Here is a 19,773-nt window from a genome sequence, read left to right on the forward strand (position 1 = left end):
GCCCACGTGGCCTTGGACGGCCTCGGGCGGCCGCGGTAGAGGCCTGGCCGCCGCGGCTCGATCACCTAGGGGTGGGCGCGGCTGCCGCCGCGGAGCTCCTACCCCAACAACGTTCACTCCGCCGCCGGGAGGGCGCCGCCGGCCGGGCTCTACAATCCCGGGCAGCCCCCGCCTGCCGCCCACGCCCACTTCCCTCCCAGAATGAGACAAGACTCCGGCTTCTGCCCGGCTCCCCTCTGCTGCCGCCGACCGATGCGCGCCCTGCCGCCTCCAAGCGGGAAAGAAGAAAGGTACCGAATCGCCCCGTAAAGCTGGCGCTCGCAGCCGCACAAGCGCGCTCTGTACGCGGCGCATGCGCCGAGAGGTCGGCCGCTCGGGCCCGTCTCAGATCACGTGAGGGTGCGGAGGCGGAGCCAAGGCCTGTGGCGGGAGGGTGGGGGAGGAAGAGCGAGGTGAACGCGGACGTCAGAGTGGAGAGCGGAAGGTCAGGGAGGCTCAGAGCGGAAGTGAGACTAGGGAGTCTGTCCGCCATTGTGGGCCCGAGAAGCGGAGAGCGAGAGGGGAGGAGAGCCTGCAAGCGGAAGAGACGGGCCCCTTCCACCGACTCCCGAGTGCGAGGCCCGCTTTCTGGCTTCTTAGCGAGCGGCGGCGGCTGGAAGAGCCTCTCGGCTGAGGGCGGCAGCCAACTGCTGTGAGTGCACGGGGAGAGGCCCAGGCGGCGACGGCGGCGGTAGCAGCAGCAGCTCTCGGGTTGCGGTGAAGAATGTCAGCCACTAGCGTGGATCAGGTGAGGGAGCAGAGGCCGCAGGCTCGGCGAAGGCCCGAGACCCAGAGCTCCACCCTCGCGTGGGGCTCCGGCTCCTCCCCATCGCCGCCGGGCCCGTAACAGTGCCCCGGGCACGACTGGCTGCGGTCCCGCCGCCCGAGCCGGGGCGTGCGCCCGGGCCGCGGAGCCTGCGGTCCAGGCGGGCGGCCGCGGGGGCCGCGGAGGGTGGAGGCAGGACTGCGCTCCGGGGCCTTCGGACGCGTCCTGAGGGCGGCAGAAGTGGGGCTGACCCCGGGCGAGTGCTGGGGACGGCTTCCGAGTGGCGGGTCGGAGGGCTAAGCCCCGGCATGGGTGGGCGGTCGGTGGCGATGGAGGATGTGGTGGGTTTCACTCCTACGCTGATAGTTTAAAATAACTTGTCTCGGATAACGTCTCTGATTAACACGCTTTTCCTCTTTTCCTTTTTTTTTTTTTATTTTTCCTTATTACCACATCTTTCATCTTGCTACACAGAGACCTAAAGGACAAGGAAATAAAGGTGAGTTCGGATATTTTTTTACCTTTATTTCTCATTGTTGGTTTGATGTTACTTTTAAACTATGTGAAGGCCTTTTTGGTTTTGATATTTTGTTTTTGTTTTGTTTTGTTTTTGTTTTTTTGAAATGTAGGATTAGAGAAACAGTTCGTCTCGGCTAAGGCAGCCAAATGCTGTCCGAAAGTTTGGTAGGTCCTTGCTTAGAAGCCACTTTTTATAGAAACCAAAGTGATACGAGGAACAGTTTTATTAGCTTGTATTTCACTTAAAGAGGTATTGTTATGAATGTAGTGACATTTCTTTAATTTTACAGTCTGTATTATGTGACTTCTGCCACAGATTCTCCCAATGTATGTAGATAAGTGGACATTTTCTTCCTTGTCTGGTTTACGTGGAACGCGCAGCCCACATAGAATTCTGTGTTCCAGTAGTGGAAATTGTACGGTTAGTCACTGGTTCTGTTGAAGTCGGTCCCATTGAGGCAGTAGCCCGTTAGGGATCAGAACGGAACAGGCATGTCATCTTGCTCTGTAGTCTTGCAAGGTTTGACTCAATATGGTACTTTAGAAAGGATTGGGAAGGAAATAATTTGTGAGGTTCCTGCCAGGATTATATGATTTACTCTTTAGCTAAAAGAAAGAAAAAGTACTGCTGAAAGTCAAGCATTAAAAAAAAATTAGTGTGGTTAGTGTTTATTAATATGGAGCCATACAGTCAGCTGACTGAAACATGACATTAATCATGTGACATTAGTAAGTGTAGAACAATAACTGCTTTCTTGGGATGGTGCCAATTAAATAACATTACAGTGAACTATGTATTTATTACATTTTGCAATAGGGCTTGAAATCAGACTAAATAGAATTATGCTTCCAGTTTCTTATTTCTGTAGTGAAGTATTGCCTACCAAGTAAGATCTACAGTAGCCTTTTAGATGTAAAGTTTAATGTCTTTTATCGGTGCTCCTTATGTTCTTAAGGTTTTTATTAGCTATTGCACATTTGAAAGGAGTGGGTTCTGTATGCACAGCTTAATTTTCTTTTGAGTTGTAGTACAATTTTTTTGAGAAGTTTTACATACTAGTTATATGGCATCGTATTAGGTAACAGATTCATTGCTTTATTTTGATTAAAGATGTATATAAACAGCAATTTTAAATTTTAGAATTTAATTTTAATTTTAGAATTATCTTCTGTGGTGTAAGCACAAAGCTCAGAATTTGATACTGTTGATTTATTTTAAGTGAGTTTTTAAAAATTTATTTGTAAATCTAAGAAGAATGATCCATTAATTTCTTTTTTTGTTAGTCTGCCCATTAGGAAGTATATAGACTTGGACATATGTGCAATCTGTGGTCATTATTGCCTAGCATAAATTATTTTATCCTAGATCTGTGGGGAGGTGGCACTTTGCAAGGCTATTTGAAATGCTAAGTGTTTTGTGTTACCTGCTTTAAGGTAAGTGCAAGTTCTATGAAGTACTTGTTTGACAAAACAAAATAGAGCATCTGCAGCATTGTAAGCCATTACTGTATTACTGTACGTTTGATTTATGACAGTTATTTCACTTAGGTATGTCCTCATGACATCTTTGATATCAGATATAAATTTTCTATAAACAAAATTGTGTATCAACTACAAATATTTATTGGTTAATAAAATTTTTTTTAATCCATTTGTATCACCTCTGTTAGATGTATTTAGACACACATACAAAGTATTTATTTGGATAGTTGTTTATTCCAAGAAATTTTTCTTACTTTCCCCCTTACTCTTCAGTTCATAATTTCATCCATGGATAGAACAATGGACTAGGATTCCTAGGAGACCTGTGTTCTCATACTGCTGACTTGCCAAGTGAGCTTGAACACATTGCACCTTTTGGTCAGAATTTCCCCTCTCTCTGTAAAATAAAAGTAACAATTCTAGCCATAAATCCTATTGTATGTTATGAGGGTGGTTGTAGTTAAAATAGTCCATTGCTCTAGTAGCCATGATAATTGCTGCCTCGCCTCATCTATTTATTGTTAAGGTGCAGGAAGACTATTGCCTAAGACCTGGCAGGAGGGAGAAATTCTATTGGCCTAAAAGTATTGGTAATCACTTAAGCTGCTTTAAATTGGTAGATACTACAAGTGTACAAATACACATACACATGACTTGTATTTTTATGCCTCTGAGAATTACAAGGAAAAGGCAGCAGCTCCAGTGAACTGGTACAAGTAGCTATATGTGAGTTTAAGAAAAACTACTCTGCCTTAGTTGACTTGGTTTTCAAGCTAGTAAAATTGTTTTATAATTTTTCTGTTTACTTTTATGAAGCAGAAAGCAAAGTTATTTTTCTTGAACTACAGTCCCGGTGTCCTAAGAATATGAGTATTAAACTTGAATTCAGAACTTATCAACCTCATGAAAAATGCATGCCCCTGAGGAATTATCAGAATTCTGAAAGCATAATCCTTTTTAGTGGACTTAAAATGATTTCAGGGACTGTGTATTTCCTTTCTTAATAGTCTTCAGTTGACAGCATTAGCCCAACACCTGGCTTCAGTGTCTTTGATTTTCTACTAAGTATTTTTCTGTATGTCCTTAAATGCACTAAAGGAGCAAAAATTTAAAAGGAATTCTATATCAATCTCTTTGTAAGGCAAAAATGCTTTTGTAGTATAAGTAATACTTCTAGGTTTACTTGTTTATAAGTTTGAATTCTTTTTAATAGATTGTCCCTATGTTAAATATTAGAACTCTTTTATCCTTGGCCAGGGTAGTACTGAAGGACAGTAGAGATTTAAGGATAGTTATGTACCTATTGGCCCATAATTTAAAACTGACTTCATGTCACTTTTATTTATTTAACAAGTGGAATTTTTGCTTGCTGGAATACAAGTGTACCATTCCTTTCCCTGCAGGCACCACAGATAAAAGTGTCAGATCCCATGCTTCTAGTAGCCTCAGGCCTTGCTGCCTGCTTCCTCCTGTCCCTTAAGTTTACGAATAGGCAAATATATGGAAAGGAATTTATCTTTTCCCTCTTCTCCTCACCTGCCCCTCCCGACAGAGGGACATTGTCATTGTTTGGTACTGCAATTTAAAAGAATTAGGCTGAATTTGGCTATCTTTTAGCGTTTCAGAAAAGTAGTGGAAAATGCCTTGTATTTTGGCAATATCTTTTGTATCCTCTCCCCACCCTACCCCAACCCCTCGGGAAATGACTGCAAAGCACTTTACTGTTATTTTAGGCTTCATTTGATTAATCCTCAAAACATTCCTATAAGGAGATAGAGGGTATATGGTATTGTCGCTGTTTTTGTAGGTGGGAAAACATGATGCACAGATCTGTTGACTTTCCTAACTTGATGTAGTCAGGACCAGAGCAAAGAATCACCTGGCTCCTAAGGCCCATGTTCTATCTTGATTTGACTCTGCTTCATAGAGCAGGGGAAACAGGCGAAGAATCATGTAAGTCATCCGTTCTTTTTTCCCTGAAGAACTTGTACAGACTATGGGACTAGCTTGGATTTCATTACTATTTAATGGCTTTCAGTCTCCAAGACATTAGATTGTCATTAAGTAATGTTCAAAACCTGAAGTCTTTAAGACAATTGAATTTCTTTAAGAAAGGTGTGCTTCTGAAACTCTAGGGCTAGCTGCTTATTCAGATTCTAATTTGATGCAAATTGCTTATCAGTATGCGTGAAATACTTAAAACAAAATAAAACATTTTTTCCTTAGATTGACATAGTCCTTGAATAATCTTTTAGGACTTAGACATTTTAATGCATCATTATAAATGACTATAGACTGTATTTACTTAGTGTAGGAGAATATTTTCTTAGTCTCAGCCTCTTAGAATTAGAAGAAAAGATAGAATAGAGCGGATGAGTAAGAGCAGTATAATATATATTTGGATAACTTTTAAGTAGGTACTTTTTTAACTGTTATAGCAGTGTGGACTAAACTGATAATCTAATGAATACAAGAGATAATAGTTGTAATTTTGAAATGGGTAGCTGTTTCAGATACTGTCAAATACGCACGTAACAGTGACAGATATGTACCAGTCCAGGCACGTAGTGAAGAATTATTTTTCAGGAGGTAATAGACCAGGCATAACTATCCTTGATAGAGGAGTGGTAGAGGAGAACAGATATGTTAGAATCTCTTGGGCTGAAATGATTAGCCCACCTGAAATAACCTGAGGTACCCTGCGCTTTAATTTTGTTTCTAGTGGCTGTTACATATTTAAATTCTGGGGAGCACATTTAGCTCAACTCTGGCATTGATGCATTCCTTATCAAATGCAGTTAAGCCACCTCAGTGGAGCCAGGATCACGGTGACCTTGAGGTTTCTCTTGTAGTCTCTGAGGGGCAGTGTAGAATCTTGAGAGGTCTACTTTGAAGGCTTCACAGAATAGTATTTTTTTGAGTGATCATTGCTACCCAGTGGGTGGCAAAGAACTAAGGGATTTTACCTATTTTTGCTCCCATGACTCTGTCAACTTGTATATTTCATTTATGTTTCTGAACTCATTGGAATGATTAGGGAAAATAAAGATGTTATGATATTATAGAAGAACACACAACGTAAATCCATTGCTCCTAACCTTAATTTATAATATTTTATATTTAAGTATTGTATTTAAAAATACTGTATTTTTAAGCAACAAATCTTCAGGTGTTGAGGGGCTTTTTTTTGTTTCCAAGAGATTAGTCGATTAGTCATAAGCTTGTTTATGTGGTCCTAAAGTAATTTTTAGTCCTGTTTGGATCTTGTAATGTTTTATGTGATAATAATATCCAAGATTATTAAATACTGTCATTGAATACTCAGATGAGATGAGCTAGGTACTATTAATAACCTCCTTGAATAGAGAAGTAGTCAGAGTTAGACAGGCTAAGTTACTAACTAGAGATCCCCCAGCTTCTCCATGTTGGACTTGGGATTCAAACCCAGGATCTTTTTACCTTGAGTCTGTGCTCAAAAGCACCGAGACAGTTTGCAGAACAACAGCTTTATATAGAGCATTTATGGAAGTGATCTCTGAACAAATATGGCATTATAAATCACACTTGACTGGTTTTCTCGTATGTTGCAAGAGTAATCATGGTTATCTTTAGTGTCTTAGTTTTATTTATACTTTCTTGTGAAAGTCTTCATTGTTTTTTGTTTAGAGTAAAGGCCCTTTTTATTTAGATTTTTTTATGATAATATTTATTTATTGTGATATTGCTTCAAGTAAATTTTAGCCACTTTCTTTGGAGACATTTAAGATATTTATTTTAACGTCGGTTACCAAACAAGGTTATTTATTTACCTTTATTGGACTGAGTAGTAAAGTGATTTAACAAAGGTAGAGAACGTTCAGAAATCTATCTTGTCAGTAGCACTGCTTAAAGTGGTTATTTTAGATTCAAATATAGCATTAGCAAACCCTTCCAACATTTTAATTTAACTGCTTACTACAGTGTTGAAATTGGGATATTTACGTTATGTTTTTAGTAATGAGAAGTATATATATACTTTGTATTTATGTAATCTTGGGCTTATATATACAAGATTTGTAAGTTTTTGGTGGCACATAAATATTTATATCCAAAATTAAGTTAATCCTAAAGGGGGTTTTAAATGAAAAGAACAAAGAACCCAGGATAAGTTTCCTATTTGATTTGAAAAATATTGAAAATATTAGGTTATTTTGTGAGTTTCATAAAGATAATTACAATGCATCTAATACAAACATATTTTTAGTTTCAGTACAAAACGGTTCGATTCATCAAAAAGATGCTGTAAATGATGATGATTTTGAGCCATACTTGAGTAGCCAGACAAATCAGGTAAGTGTGACAGTCACATATTTAGGAAATTAAACTTACGTTAGTATTAATTGATTTTTTAAAGTAGGTATTTTAGTTGAATGAGGCGAACCCTAACATGAATTAACCTAGTGTGCCTACATAATAGTGAATAGCAGCTGCAGGCTTTTGGCACAAGAGAGTTCTTTGGAAATAGGAGATGGCTGAAACTAGATTATGAAATACAGAGATATGAAGATGAACATTTGTATATATTGTGGTTAGATTGTTTTTTTTGACTGTTGAGTTTAATCTTTTAATGCTGCTGCCATATCTTCATAGCTAAAGCAGATTATAAGGTTTAATTAGCTAGAAGTTTGTAGGAGAGGACTAGTTTGTGCCTGAAATTTTTGGTTAGTATAATTAAAGTTTTAATATAACCTGGTATGTAACCTGGTAGCATAGGAAATAGAATTAAAGATATTATAAACACACTTGCTTATATATTGTAGGCATGGAGAATTTCATCAAATCAAATAACTGGTCGCTTTTTAGGTTCTTCTGTGTTTGAATTTTTCACAAATAATCTTGTGACTTTGTATATAGGAATAATTTAGATTTAAACATTGACAAAAAAGAATGGTACTTCTTAGTCTCTGTATACCAATTCTGCATCTCTTTCTGTTTGTTAATAAAAATGTCACTACTAGAAATAAATTAAAAAAAAACTTTCATTATTAAACAGTTTCTTTAGAGAGAACATTCTGGAATGAAACTGCTTTGTTGTTTTGCTTATAAAAAGACATGAAAAATGTACCTTGAAATCTTAACCTAGTTTTTTTAACTTATAAAAGAATAAGGAACCAAATATTGTTACAGAACTTTGCAGTTGCAGAGAAAACTTGAAAAACGAGTAGTTCCCAATTTGTGGAATGTACAGTTATTTTTAGGACTTTGGAGAGCCATGGTTATGTTCAAACTGATCTACATTTATTTCTCTTTAACCACCCGCTACTATCTGTTGATCTATATCCCTAGCATATGTTGGGAGGGAATAAATAAATAATAAAGAATAAAAATGGGTGATAAAAATCTATGAAAGTTAGGCTACTTTAAAAAAATGAAAAAGTTCATTTCCTTCTTATGTAATCTACCTTTATGATCTCAATAACAAATTTACTTTCCACCTAAAGGTTGTGAAAGAATATATCACTGGAAAATAGGGCAAGATCATTTGTTATGAAGTGTAGTGCAAGTTTTAAAAGAAATATATTCTGTTCTATTTGGTCCCATACAGTAATTTCAGTTAACATCCTATGGCAGTGTTTTCCAACTTTTTTGAGGAATTCTGATGTAATGAGGTGTAGTAGATATTCTCCTAAAAAGATCTCCATGATCAGATAAGTTTGGGAAATTTATTTGGTTTACATAATTATTTTTTGCTACTTGATTTTATACTTTTTGTATTTTAATGTAAAATGAATTTCTAAGACAAGGGTATGGTATGAATATTCTCTGACTGACATGTTCAAACTCTATTTTCAAGAAATTTTAATGGATTATAAATGTTTGAGAATTGCTACCTGTGAGAATCTTCTCATTTTATTTGGTAACAGATGTTTCATAATTTATTTGTCACAGGGGCTTAGAAGATTGGTTTTTTGACATTCCACAGAGATGCTTCAGGTCTGCCTAGGGGTGACCTGGGGAGGGTAACCTGGATCCTACCCGTGCAGCAGCCAGAGCTGTGCTTTGCTTTTCATGTGTTTTATATGTTGTAATTCTGCATAAGATTTCACATAAAGTATTGGAAAGTCATTATTTTTTAAGACTATAAGGGCATTTACCTTAGTGAACCCAGTTTTTAAATTGAATCATAAAAGTTTCCTTGTGTTGGGGCAAAAACATCTGTAAAAGGTTTGTTTTAATGTGATGTTTAAATGGAAGGTCTTATACTTTATATTAATTAAATCACTTACTGATGTTAGAATCAATGTTATGTGCTCTTTAAAGAGAAGTCTTAAAGTTTGATATCAGTACGGCTATATTTTAACTCCCTCTCCTTGCCAGTGCTGATGAATAGGTTTTCAGCAATTATCTTTCTGTAATAACTAAAAATAATTGTCTAACCAGGATACATATTTACCTTTTAAAGAATACTAACACTATAGAATATTGAAAACTGGGTTTATTGGAGAGCAGAATTGAAAATTATCTGAAATCTTAAAGGTAAGCTGTACAGAATTTAAATTTATCGTAGTTACTTAGCTAAAATAGAAAAGTTTTTACAAATTGACCTTTTAAAGTACACTATTGAAAAGTGGATTTATTGATGAAATATCTAAAGTAATTATTTTCAGATGTAAAGTTATGCAAGTATTTGTTTCTTGTACTGACCTAGCTGAAATAATTGGTTAATTAAAATTTTTTTCAACTAATATACAGGATGTCTTTAAAATTAAATCCCTTCATCTGATTTTAATATTGTAAATAATAAAAATGATATTCTTGAGTCTAGAAAAGTTTTTAATGTTTGTTTTATATGCTTAGATCTAAATCACATCAAACCCAGGGATGCTTTAAAACAGGTTGTTGGCCTTTTACTTCTGTGGCAGCATATTCTATTTTCTCATGCTCAATTTCTCAGGGAATAATTTTCATAGTAATTTAAAAAGTAAACCTATGTCCTTCAGGACTTAAAATTAGTTCTCTATATAGTTCCTCGGAATAATCTGACGATTAAGTTGATTAAAAATTCAGGTTTAATTGGTACTGTTCAAGATGCTGTGTAATTTGTGCATATAAATTTGAATGATAAATTGAAAAAAATGAAGCTTGAATTGGTCTGCTTGTATATATGGGGAAATAAATTCCGAGCCATGCTTATCAGAGAAGAGGTATAGAGAACTAAGACAGTAACAGATTTTTTCTGTCCGTGTTACTACTGCCCTTAGGTGAGGTTTTCATTAGCTCTGCTGTTGGAATGATTTCTGAACTGGTAATTCCATATTGCCGCTCAGCAGTCCTCTTACAGTCCAAGTCTGCTGCCGTCCTCACGTTAAAGACTTATCAAAGCTTCACCACAGTGGATATATTCATTATATGAGTGCCCTTAAAATGGCTCCACTTCCCTCCCTGCCTCATCTTTGGTCAACTTTATCCATGTAACTTATTTAGGGAATAGGACTTATTATTTTCTGAAAATATAAGTATTTTCTAAATATTTTCTTCCATGATCTCAAGCTTTCCATTTATATGTATGATGTACACACGCAGACTCTCATGTCTGTCACTTCATGAGTCTTCTGATTTTCCAGTTACTTGCCCCCTCCTCTTTGTACTAGAGTTTTTGTTTTGCTTTGTTCTTATTTCTGTAACAATACCTATCAAATTGCAGGGTAAATATGTCTTCCCTGCTAGACCCGTGAAGTGCTCCAGGTCAGAGACCATGTTCTTTATCTAATTTTCTCCATGTTCTTTATCTTATTTTCTAGGTTATCCAGTGTACTCAAGGATTCTAGGTTGATTCTAGGTTGACTGGCACTGTATCTGGCATGTAGTAGGCATTCATTAAGTATTTATTGAATAAGTAGATTAGGTTAACTACTAGAATTAGGGAATGAAGAAGTATGCTTGATGAAATATTCATGTTAATTGAGTATAATGTATGATACATTTTTTCTTATGACATCTCTGTGATTAAATATGCATGTATTTTACTTTTTGAGAAGTACAATAATATTTTTAAAATAATAGAAGAAAATGTACATAAACATTAAAAGTATATTACACTTCACTTAACTTTTTTGTTAATCTAGTAGTTAGTTCTGGGGTTTGAAGTACCTCAGGTTCTTAATGGAAAACAGTTTCCTTTTTTCTATGCAGACGTGCTGTTTTTGGTGAATAATACCTCAACCATTTTTTATTGAATTTCTACCACATTGTACAATGTTCTTTCTTGGAAGTTTGGATATTTATGAAATAAAAATAGGTATTAAGTTACTATAACTGAAAGACTCAGTTATAATTGAGTTGTATTAAAGTGTCCTCAGGTCAGAACAGTAATCATGAATTTTTTCTTAGTGTTGTTCCAGTTTTCTTTGAGATAATAGAAAAACAATTGACCTGACTCACAAGGCTAAGAAATGATAATTACAAATGATTTTGAAATTCAAAGGAAGAATTTTTCATCTTTTCTATATTTTGGTTTTCAAATTAAAACAAGATTAACTCCTATACTTCAGTATAGCACTTTGCAGTTAACAACTAGATTTTTAAAGGTATGTAATTGATTAGAGCAGCAGGTATTTTCCCATTTTACCGACGAAGAAACAGGGTTAGAGAAATTAAATGATCTGATGATCACTGACATAGAAACTGCAAAAGTAGGGAATAACGACTGTTGATTGAATATTTAGTGTGTCCTAGGTATATTATTTCTTTTTAATATTCGAGAAAACTCAAGTTTTAAGTAACTTGATATTGGCTTCACACAGCTGATAAGTCCTGGGTTGGGATTAGAATTTAGTTACCTCGTGGCTTCACATCCACCTTCAGGTTGCGTTTCTAAGTTTATGCTCTAGGTAAAGGGTTTGTGGATCTGTTACTTTACAAGTATGTTTAATTATATCCATTGATTATTATATATCGTTTTTTATGTGTACCTATTGTTATTTTCCCCTTCTCAATTAGTTTTTTGAGTAAGAGGGAAATGCCCAACATTTCATATCACTTTGTTAAAGGTTATATATCTTTAAACAGCAAAGTAAAATTTCACTACTACCAATTTGAGAATTATGAATACACTATTTTAAAGTGATTATTTGGACATAAACGGTTAAATTGCTTGTACCTCGTTGTACCGGGTTTGACGTAAAAAGTGAAGGAAGGTTTTGAGTTTCTGTTCTCCATCATCAGTAGGTGGAGATTGTGTTCCCCTTCCTTCCACTTAGCTAGCAATTAAAAACGTATCTTACATTTAGCAAAACGTTTAAAAATATTTCCAATTATACTCGAAGCTCTGCTCATACAAATGTGTTGACCATATCTTACTTTTTTAAACTTTAGTAGTTTCCTACAACTTTGTTCTTACTAGAACCCAAACCAAAACCCTTGCCTTTTGGAAAGAGACTGCTTAAGTTACTTTTGTAAAGCTGAGGAATAAATAGCATTGTTTGATAAACTGGAGAAAGCAGGCCATTTATCCAGTGTACTCAAGGATTATAGGTTGGTAGCATAGAAGCACTGTGGATAGCTCTGTAGTCAGGTAGGGACAGCAGTGCATCTCTGCTCATTAGCTTGAGCTGTCTGTTTGACAAGGCCTTGTGATTAACGGAGCACATTTTAAAGTAATTAAAACTTACCGTTTTGACAAAATCAGTAGTTTAGGGGTGAAGTAGTAAAACCCATGATTTAAAAAATAATTGAAAAGATATTTAATAGGAGGCCCCACAACAAAAGGGTGTGGACCTGCTCCAGCCCCAGAAGTGGCAGCATTGCTGAAATTTTGTTACCCATTTAATCTAATAATATAGCTTGGGGGGGCTTTTTTTTAAATAGGAATCAGTATATATTAGATAATCTATTAAAACTGGGTTGACAGACTGTGCCCCAGGGACCAAAACTTGTTTTCTTTGAGGAAACCCTTGAGCTAGCAGCTTTCTGAAGGTTTCTTAAAAGAAGATGAATATGCGACTGCAACCGGATACCGTATTTGGCTTGCAGAGCTTAAAATATTTGCTCTTTGGCTCTTTAGTTTGCTGATCCCTGAATCATGTGGTGGATATAGACAAATTAGGAACCTGATGTGTAACTGTTGTGCAAGATTCAGCATTTGTGAGGGTGAAGTAAGAATACTCAACATAAGTTACGAGTGTAATGTTGCCAACACTTTATCATGATGAATGAACTTAAAAATTTTCCACCTTGTCTGTTTTTCCACTCCCACATCCAGGTAAAGACTTAACTAAGTCCAGGTTTCAACGCCAACATCCTAAATTAAAACTTTGAAACTGAAACTGATTACCTCCATATTCAACTCAGCTTCCTTATTCCCTCATGTGGAATATATTCACTTCCCTGTGCAATGTGTCTTTAACTGTAGGTTTTCTTTTAGAATGAATATTTTATATCAGTATTTTTCACAATGTACGCATTCAGTAAGTGGTTAAAAAAGTAATAAAGGGAAACCTTTAATAACTTGAAAAAATTTAAAAATTTAAAATATCTTGATTGTGTATGTTCATTAATATTGGCTAAATTTTTGGGCTTTCTCAACAGTGACTTCAGTATGAAGTACTGTGAATACTTTTACTTTCAATAAATAATTTGGTGATTTAATTATAAACAGGTGTGTGTGTGTGTGTGTATATCCATGGCTACTGAAGCTTACTCATTATTAATTTCTTCAAGAATTTTTTTTTTTTCTTTGAAAACCACTGTTGGTGACTTTGAGCTTCCCTCAGGCTTCATTTCCTTCATACTAATATTGTGAGCATTCTTTGAATATATTTTCAAATATGGTTAATAATTATCCGATATAGTTAGAGAATATGTTCAACTAAATTAGTAAATGGTTGACACATATATTTCCAGTTTTGAATACAGTGGAATATACTTAATATCAAATGTGTTTAAAGTCATTTTTTTTCTTTAAATAATGCTGACACAGTTGTTTTTTATTTTTAAGTTCAAGTTTTACTGAAAACACTCAGTAAATCTATGTCTTAATTATTAACTTAAATGCAGCCTTTATTTGATTCTCTGGTCATTTTCAGTTAATTATATGAGAGTCATTTCAAAAGGCAAAATATGAAATTAGCTTTCTTATGGACAGTGGACAGCTTTAATAGTTGTAAGGTATGTCACAAGTAACTTAATAGTAATAGTAAAGCATTTTAGTTTTCAATAATAGGCCTTTAAAAAAATAAAATGAATTCCAGGTAGTATCTATGATGTAATTGTCACATATTTATATACTTTCTTGAATGGGAAAGCAGTGGCAGAATAATCCCAAGAGAGTAACAGCCCAAAAAAACCGGAATGGGTTTGCTCCATTTTGCACTTTGCTCCATTGCATTCTCCACTTTGCTCCAGGGAACTTAGAATGTCTATGTAGATAAAATGAATAATCAGCCTTCAAAATGGTATTGACCCTTGGGAGGGGAATACAAATTGTCTTGACTAGATATTAGCTTAGTTTTTTCATCTTGCTTAATTTTACAAATTCTGAAGCTCTGTCCAAAGCTTTAAAAATCACACCTAAATCTATTACAGTTGTCCCTTGGTGTCCCTAGGGGATTGGTTTCAGGACCCCCGCTGATACCAAAATCCACAGATGCTCAAGTCCTGTATATAAAATGGCGTAGTATTTGCATATAACATGCACATCCCCCTGTATACTTCAGATCACCTCTAGATTACGTATAATACCAAATACAATGTAAGTGCTATGTAAGTAGTTGCCCGTGTGGCATATTCAAGTTTTGCTTTTTGGAACTTCATGGAAATTTTTTTCTTCCTGAATATTTTCGCTCCATGGTTGGTTGAATCTATGGATGCAGAACCTGTGGATTGGAGGGCCGGCTGTATCAGACATATTTTTGGCATAAGAAACCTAACTTTCAAAAGAAATCTGTAGAATATTTTATTTTTTACATTGGCTAGTAACAAATTTGACTGAGTTTTTTCTTCAATAAGCTTTGATTTTTGGCAAATCACTAAATGGATGATTAATTTTATTCAAAATAAAGGCCAATTTAATTACAGTAATTCTGGAAAAAATGATAGGAACTTACTATTTCTAAATTAAAATTCTGATCAGGAAGGTGATAAATTTGTTATGTAAAATTTAGAAAATAGGCACCTGTAACCAACCATTAAGAAACCATTAGGATTTTGTCTTCTTTTTCAAAATGAGCAAGGCAAAACAAAACAAACAAATATGGATCATGCTCTAAGTATAATCTTGAATCTTTTTTTGTTTTTCCTCTCAGAGTGTGAACATTTCTCTAGTTTTTCTTTATGAAAGTACAGAATTTAATTGCTGAACTGGATTCCATCGTCGAGATACACTGTAGTTCCTCTGTTATTGGGCATAGTTTCCAAGTTTCTTTAATCCTTGCACATAAATTTTTTGTTCATCAGTTGCTAAAAATAAAGCTAACAATCATTGTTTCTGCAAACTTTATAAATCAGCTTTTTGTAAAAATTAGAGTATTTTTAAATCGTGCGCAGAGGATCTGGCTCTTAAACAAAAATAATCCCCACCATATCCCCCCACCCACCTACCCCCGCAAAAAAATACCCTGTACTTTCATTACAGATAAAATAAAAAGAGTCATTAGTAAAGTTTTTCCTTGATAAAACTGGATTTGAAATTTTAACTTTATCTGGAACAGGTGCATCTGTTTTCCATTTATTTAAAACTATTTGATTTTACTCTTTCAGATGTTTCTCTCCCCCCAGTCTTATTTCTGTCCTGATTGTGATCTTTTGTTTTCCAGAATAACAGCTATCCACCAATGTCAGACCCATACATGCCTAGTTACTATGCGCCATCCATTGGATTTCCATATTCTCTTGGGGAAGCAGCATGGTCCACAGCTGGAGACCAACCTATGCCATATCTGACAACCTATGGACAAATGAGTAATGGAGAACATCATTATATACCAGATGGTGTGTTTAGTCAGCCTGGGGCATTAGGAAATACCCCTCCATTTCTTGGTCAACATGGATTTAACTTTTTTCCTGGTAATGCTGATTTCTCTACATGGGGGACAAGTGGATCTCAGGGACAATCAACACAGAGTTCTGCTTATAGTAGCAGTTACGGCTATCCACCTAGTTCTCTTGGGAGAGCTATTACTGATGGACAGGCTGGATTTGGCAATGATACTTTGAGTAAGGTGCCTGGCATTAGCAGTATTGAGCAAGGCATGACTGGACTGAAAATTGGTGGTGACCTGACAGCCGCAGTGACAAAAACTGTAGGAACAGCTTTGAGCAGCAGTGGTATGACTAGCATTGCAGCCAATAGCGTGCCCCCCGTTAGCAGCGCAGCGCCTAAGCCAACCTCCTGGGCTGCCATTGCCAGAAAGCCTGCCAAACCTCAACCGAAACTCAAACCCAAGGGCAGCGTGGGGATTGGGGGCTCCGCCGTGCCACCACCTCCTATAAAACACAACATGAATATTGGAACTTGGGATGAAAAGGGGTCAGTGGTAAAGGCTCCAGCAGCCCAACCAGTCCTGCCTCCTCAGACTCTAGTCCAGCAGCCTCAGCCGTTAATTCAGCCGCCACCATTGGTGCAAGGCCAGCTGCCCCCGCCGCAGCCGCAGCCACAGCCGCAGCCGGGAGCGCAGCCACAGGCCCAGCCTCACCAAGCGCCGCCGCAGCCGCAGCCGCAGCCGCTGCAGAATCGCTGGCTCGCTCCTCGGAACAGGGGGGCGGGCTTCCACCAGAACAGTGGAGGGGGAGGGGAAAACTTTGGTTTAGGTGTTGTTCCTGCCAGTGCTTCACCTTCAAGTGTAGAAGTGCATCCAGTGCTGGAAAAGCTAAAGGCCATAAACAACTACAATCCCAAAGACTTTGACTGGAACCTGAAGAACGGACGGGTGTTTATCATTAAAAGCTATTCTGAGGATGACATACACCGTTCCATTAAGTACTCTATCTGGTGTAGTACGGAGCATGGTAATAAGCGTTTGGATGCCGCTTACCGTTCCCTGAATGGGAAGGGCCCACTCTATTTGCTCTTCAGCGTGAATGGCAGTGGACATTTTTGTGGAGTGGCTGAGATGAAGTCTGTTGTGGACTATAACGCGTATGCCGGTGTCTGGTCTCAGGATAAGTGGAAGGGCAAATTTGAAGTTAAATGGATCTTTGTCAAAGATGTTCCCAATAACCAGTTACGGCATATTCGCTTAGAAAATAATGACAACAAACCAGTTACCAATTCAAGGGACACCCAAGAGGTACCCCTAGAAAAAGCTAAGCAAGTGCTTAAAATAATTGCTACTTTCAAGCACACCACCTCAATCTTCGATGACTTTGCACATTATGAAAAGCGTCAAGAAGAGGAGGAAGCCATGCGTAGGGTAAGAGTACAGTAATTTTTGTGTGTAGGGTCTTTTTATTGGGGTGGTGTGTATGGATGGACATCTTTAATGCCTTTTAGTATTACATTCTGAGTTTAAGAACTTTACTCTGAAGGCAACCAACCACGTAGCTTAAGAAACAGAACTCTGCAGAACCCCGTGAAGGCCTCGGATGCCTTTCCAAGGGTAAAACCCTTAATCAGAATCTGCTTCCTGCCTATTCATACTCCTCCGGTGATAAAGGTCTTTATTCTTTATCAGACCCCTGATAAAGGGGTTCTGCATTTGTAATTAAGCCGACTTAAGAACTGGCTAGGGATTCTAGTCGCTAATCTTAGACTTTAATTTTACGGGAAAATGTATTTGGAGTTTGAGACAAACAGCTTTTAAATAAATGTTTGAGTGCTACACATTTTGTATTTATGATAAATAGATATTTTCCCCCAAGATTCCCGAGGCATGTTCATAACTTGTACACTTAAAGCACTTGTACAAAATATAGTAAGGGTTTGACTTTATAGGAAGGCAGCTTAGAATTGAGAAGTGGACTTAAAACTCTGCAGAATTTGATTTCTAATTCTGCTGTTTGCCCACTGTGAGACTCTTAAGGGAGATGTATCCTGAAGTTACACACTGTTGATACTTGCGTCAGGTTGGCCGGGATTTGATCACAGAGCCCATAGAGCAGGACAGGCTGAGGAATATTTTCTGTTCCAAGCTACAAAAGTAAATTGCAGAGTCCTATTTTTAGGAGGGAAAGAGAATGGATGGAATAGGCAACTAGCAGATTTTTCCATAGACAATACATTTAAATTTCAAATGAAGCAGGGCTTAAGTTAGAATCTTCTCCAGTAAATTATGTTGGTTACTATGGAAAACTTCTATGTAGAAATTAAGATAAAGCACGAACTTCAACTTTATCTGTATGTAAAACATCAGTGATGCGTTTCTGTGTGTGTGAGCCTGAGTATCCTGTGGCTTTTTAGTCTGTACAGAAGAGGGAACTGTTTGAAATAACAATCCTCATCGCTGAATAATGTTGAAATAATGATCCTACCAAACCTTATGGCATATAAATATCAGGGTGCTCCCTGAAAATGCAGCTTCTTGAGACCCACTCAAGGAAAATCTGATATATTTGATAAGGAACCTGGTAGTGTTACAGGCACCTCAGGTGATTCTGGTGCTAGTGATTGCTGCACTGAATTGTTAGAAACTTTGCTTTGGAATAATACACGTATGACTCTTAAAGGCCCTGCTCAACCTTTCCAGTGAATTGCTGAATATAATTGAGTTTTCTCCAGGTTAAATGTGGGAAGTGAGGGAAAAAGGAGGATCAAGAGTACCTTCTGAGTTTATGAGCTCAGCAGTTGAGTAGATTGTCCCACTGTAAGTGCCTTTACAAATAGTGAATCAGGAGAAATGATTCTTTTCTTTTCTCCCATCACCAGGACAGGTCACCTTGTACGTCTTCCCACACTTCTCCTCTACCCAGTCTGAAAATTTATCTTAGTTTTATTTTTTTTATTATATAATTGTCTCAGGAATTATTTATGTTTTATAATCATATATACAACAATGATTTAAACTTTATATTTTTAAACTTAAAATTTTTACATTTAAATTGTTTCATGGCTTACTGCCAGTCTTTTTATAATGTGTCTGAACCCACCTTTGACATTTTAATTTGGAGCCTAGCTTGTTTTATTACCATCATCTTTTTTTTTTTTTTTTTTAGGAAGAGTAATTTGATGTAATATATTTATTAAGCGCTTCTAAATCCCGAAAATGCCTTTCTTTGGCCATGATATGTGAACAACAGTTTTATTGGATATAGAAATCTTGGGTCACAGTCTTTTTATTCAGGCTTTGTTTTATAGTTTTCTATTTATAGTCTATTATTTATAGTTTTATATTATGGAGAAGTCTGGGGCCAGCCTAAATTTTCTTTGGAAATAACTATTTCTGTCTGTGTGCACAAAATTTATTCTTGGTATGTGAACATGTATATGGAATGTGCACAGTATGGGTCCCTTACAGTTTTCCTTATTCCTTCATCTGTAGGCCAAATTTGTTTTTTTCTTTTTCCTAGTAATGTCAAAAAATATATTGAATCTTTGTCCTTGAATGCCATTGGTTCTTACCTTCATTATTTTTCTTTGCGTTTGGAGAGTTTCTCAAAATTGAATTTCCATGTCATTGATTTGATTTGCTTTGTGTTGGTTCAGTGATTTGTGAGGTTTTGTATTTTTCAGTGACAGTGTTCCTTTGCTTACATTACCACATCTAGTTCTCCCTTCACACCTGTTGTTTTCTTAACCTGAATCCCTTGTTCCAGAGTCCACCTTGATTTTTTTTTTTTTCCCTTCTTGGCCATTCTCATCTTGATTTTATTGAGCACAAAGATGACTGTTGAAAGCGTATTTCTGCTTCCTGTCATTATCATTTTTAAATTCCTTCCTCTTACATACCTTCTTTAATTTCTTTTTTTTTAAATTAACATGCAGTAAAGTTGTCAATTACCTTTTGCTGCCTCTTTCTAGTCACGTGCTCCCCTCCACGAGTAAGTAATTCACTGAT

At 36.9% G+C, this 19,773-nt stretch overlaps 1 protein-coding gene across 5 annotated transcripts in view; it reads left to right on the top strand.

Annotated features, from left to right (window-relative positions):
• Positions 1 to 477: 477 nt before the first annotated feature.
• Positions 478 to 19,773, top strand: part of YTHDF3 (YTH N6-methyladenosine RNA binding protein F3) — a 44,025-nt gene continuing 24,729 nt past the window's right edge. For 2 of the 5 annotated variants that reach the window (XM_060115502.1, XM_060115505.1), the window contains exons 1-5: positions 478 to 787; positions 1,280 to 1,304; positions 4,614 to 4,759; positions 7,050 to 7,135; positions 15,598 to 17,193. In XM_060115502.1, coding sequence (XP_059971485.1) covers positions 4,702 to 4,759; positions 7,050 to 7,135; positions 15,598 to 17,193 — 1,740 coding nt within the window. In that variant the 5' untranslated portion in view covers positions 478 to 787; positions 1,280 to 1,304; positions 4,614 to 4,701. Of the gene's footprint in view, positions 788 to 1,279; positions 1,305 to 1,434; positions 1,490 to 2,742; positions 2,759 to 4,613; positions 4,760 to 7,049; positions 7,136 to 15,597; positions 17,194 to 19,773 lie in introns of those variants that run through there. The other 3 variants (XM_060115506.1, XM_060115504.1, XM_060115503.1) reach the window with 3 other exon arrangements.

Source organism: Mesoplodon densirostris, chromosome 13 (assembly GCF_025265405.1).
Source record: "Mesoplodon densirostris isolate mMesDen1 chromosome 13, mMesDen1 primary haplotype, whole genome shotgun sequence".
In the NCBI taxonomy this organism is placed as follows: domain Eukaryota; kingdom Metazoa; phylum Chordata; class Mammalia; order Artiodactyla; family Ziphiidae; genus Mesoplodon; species Mesoplodon densirostris.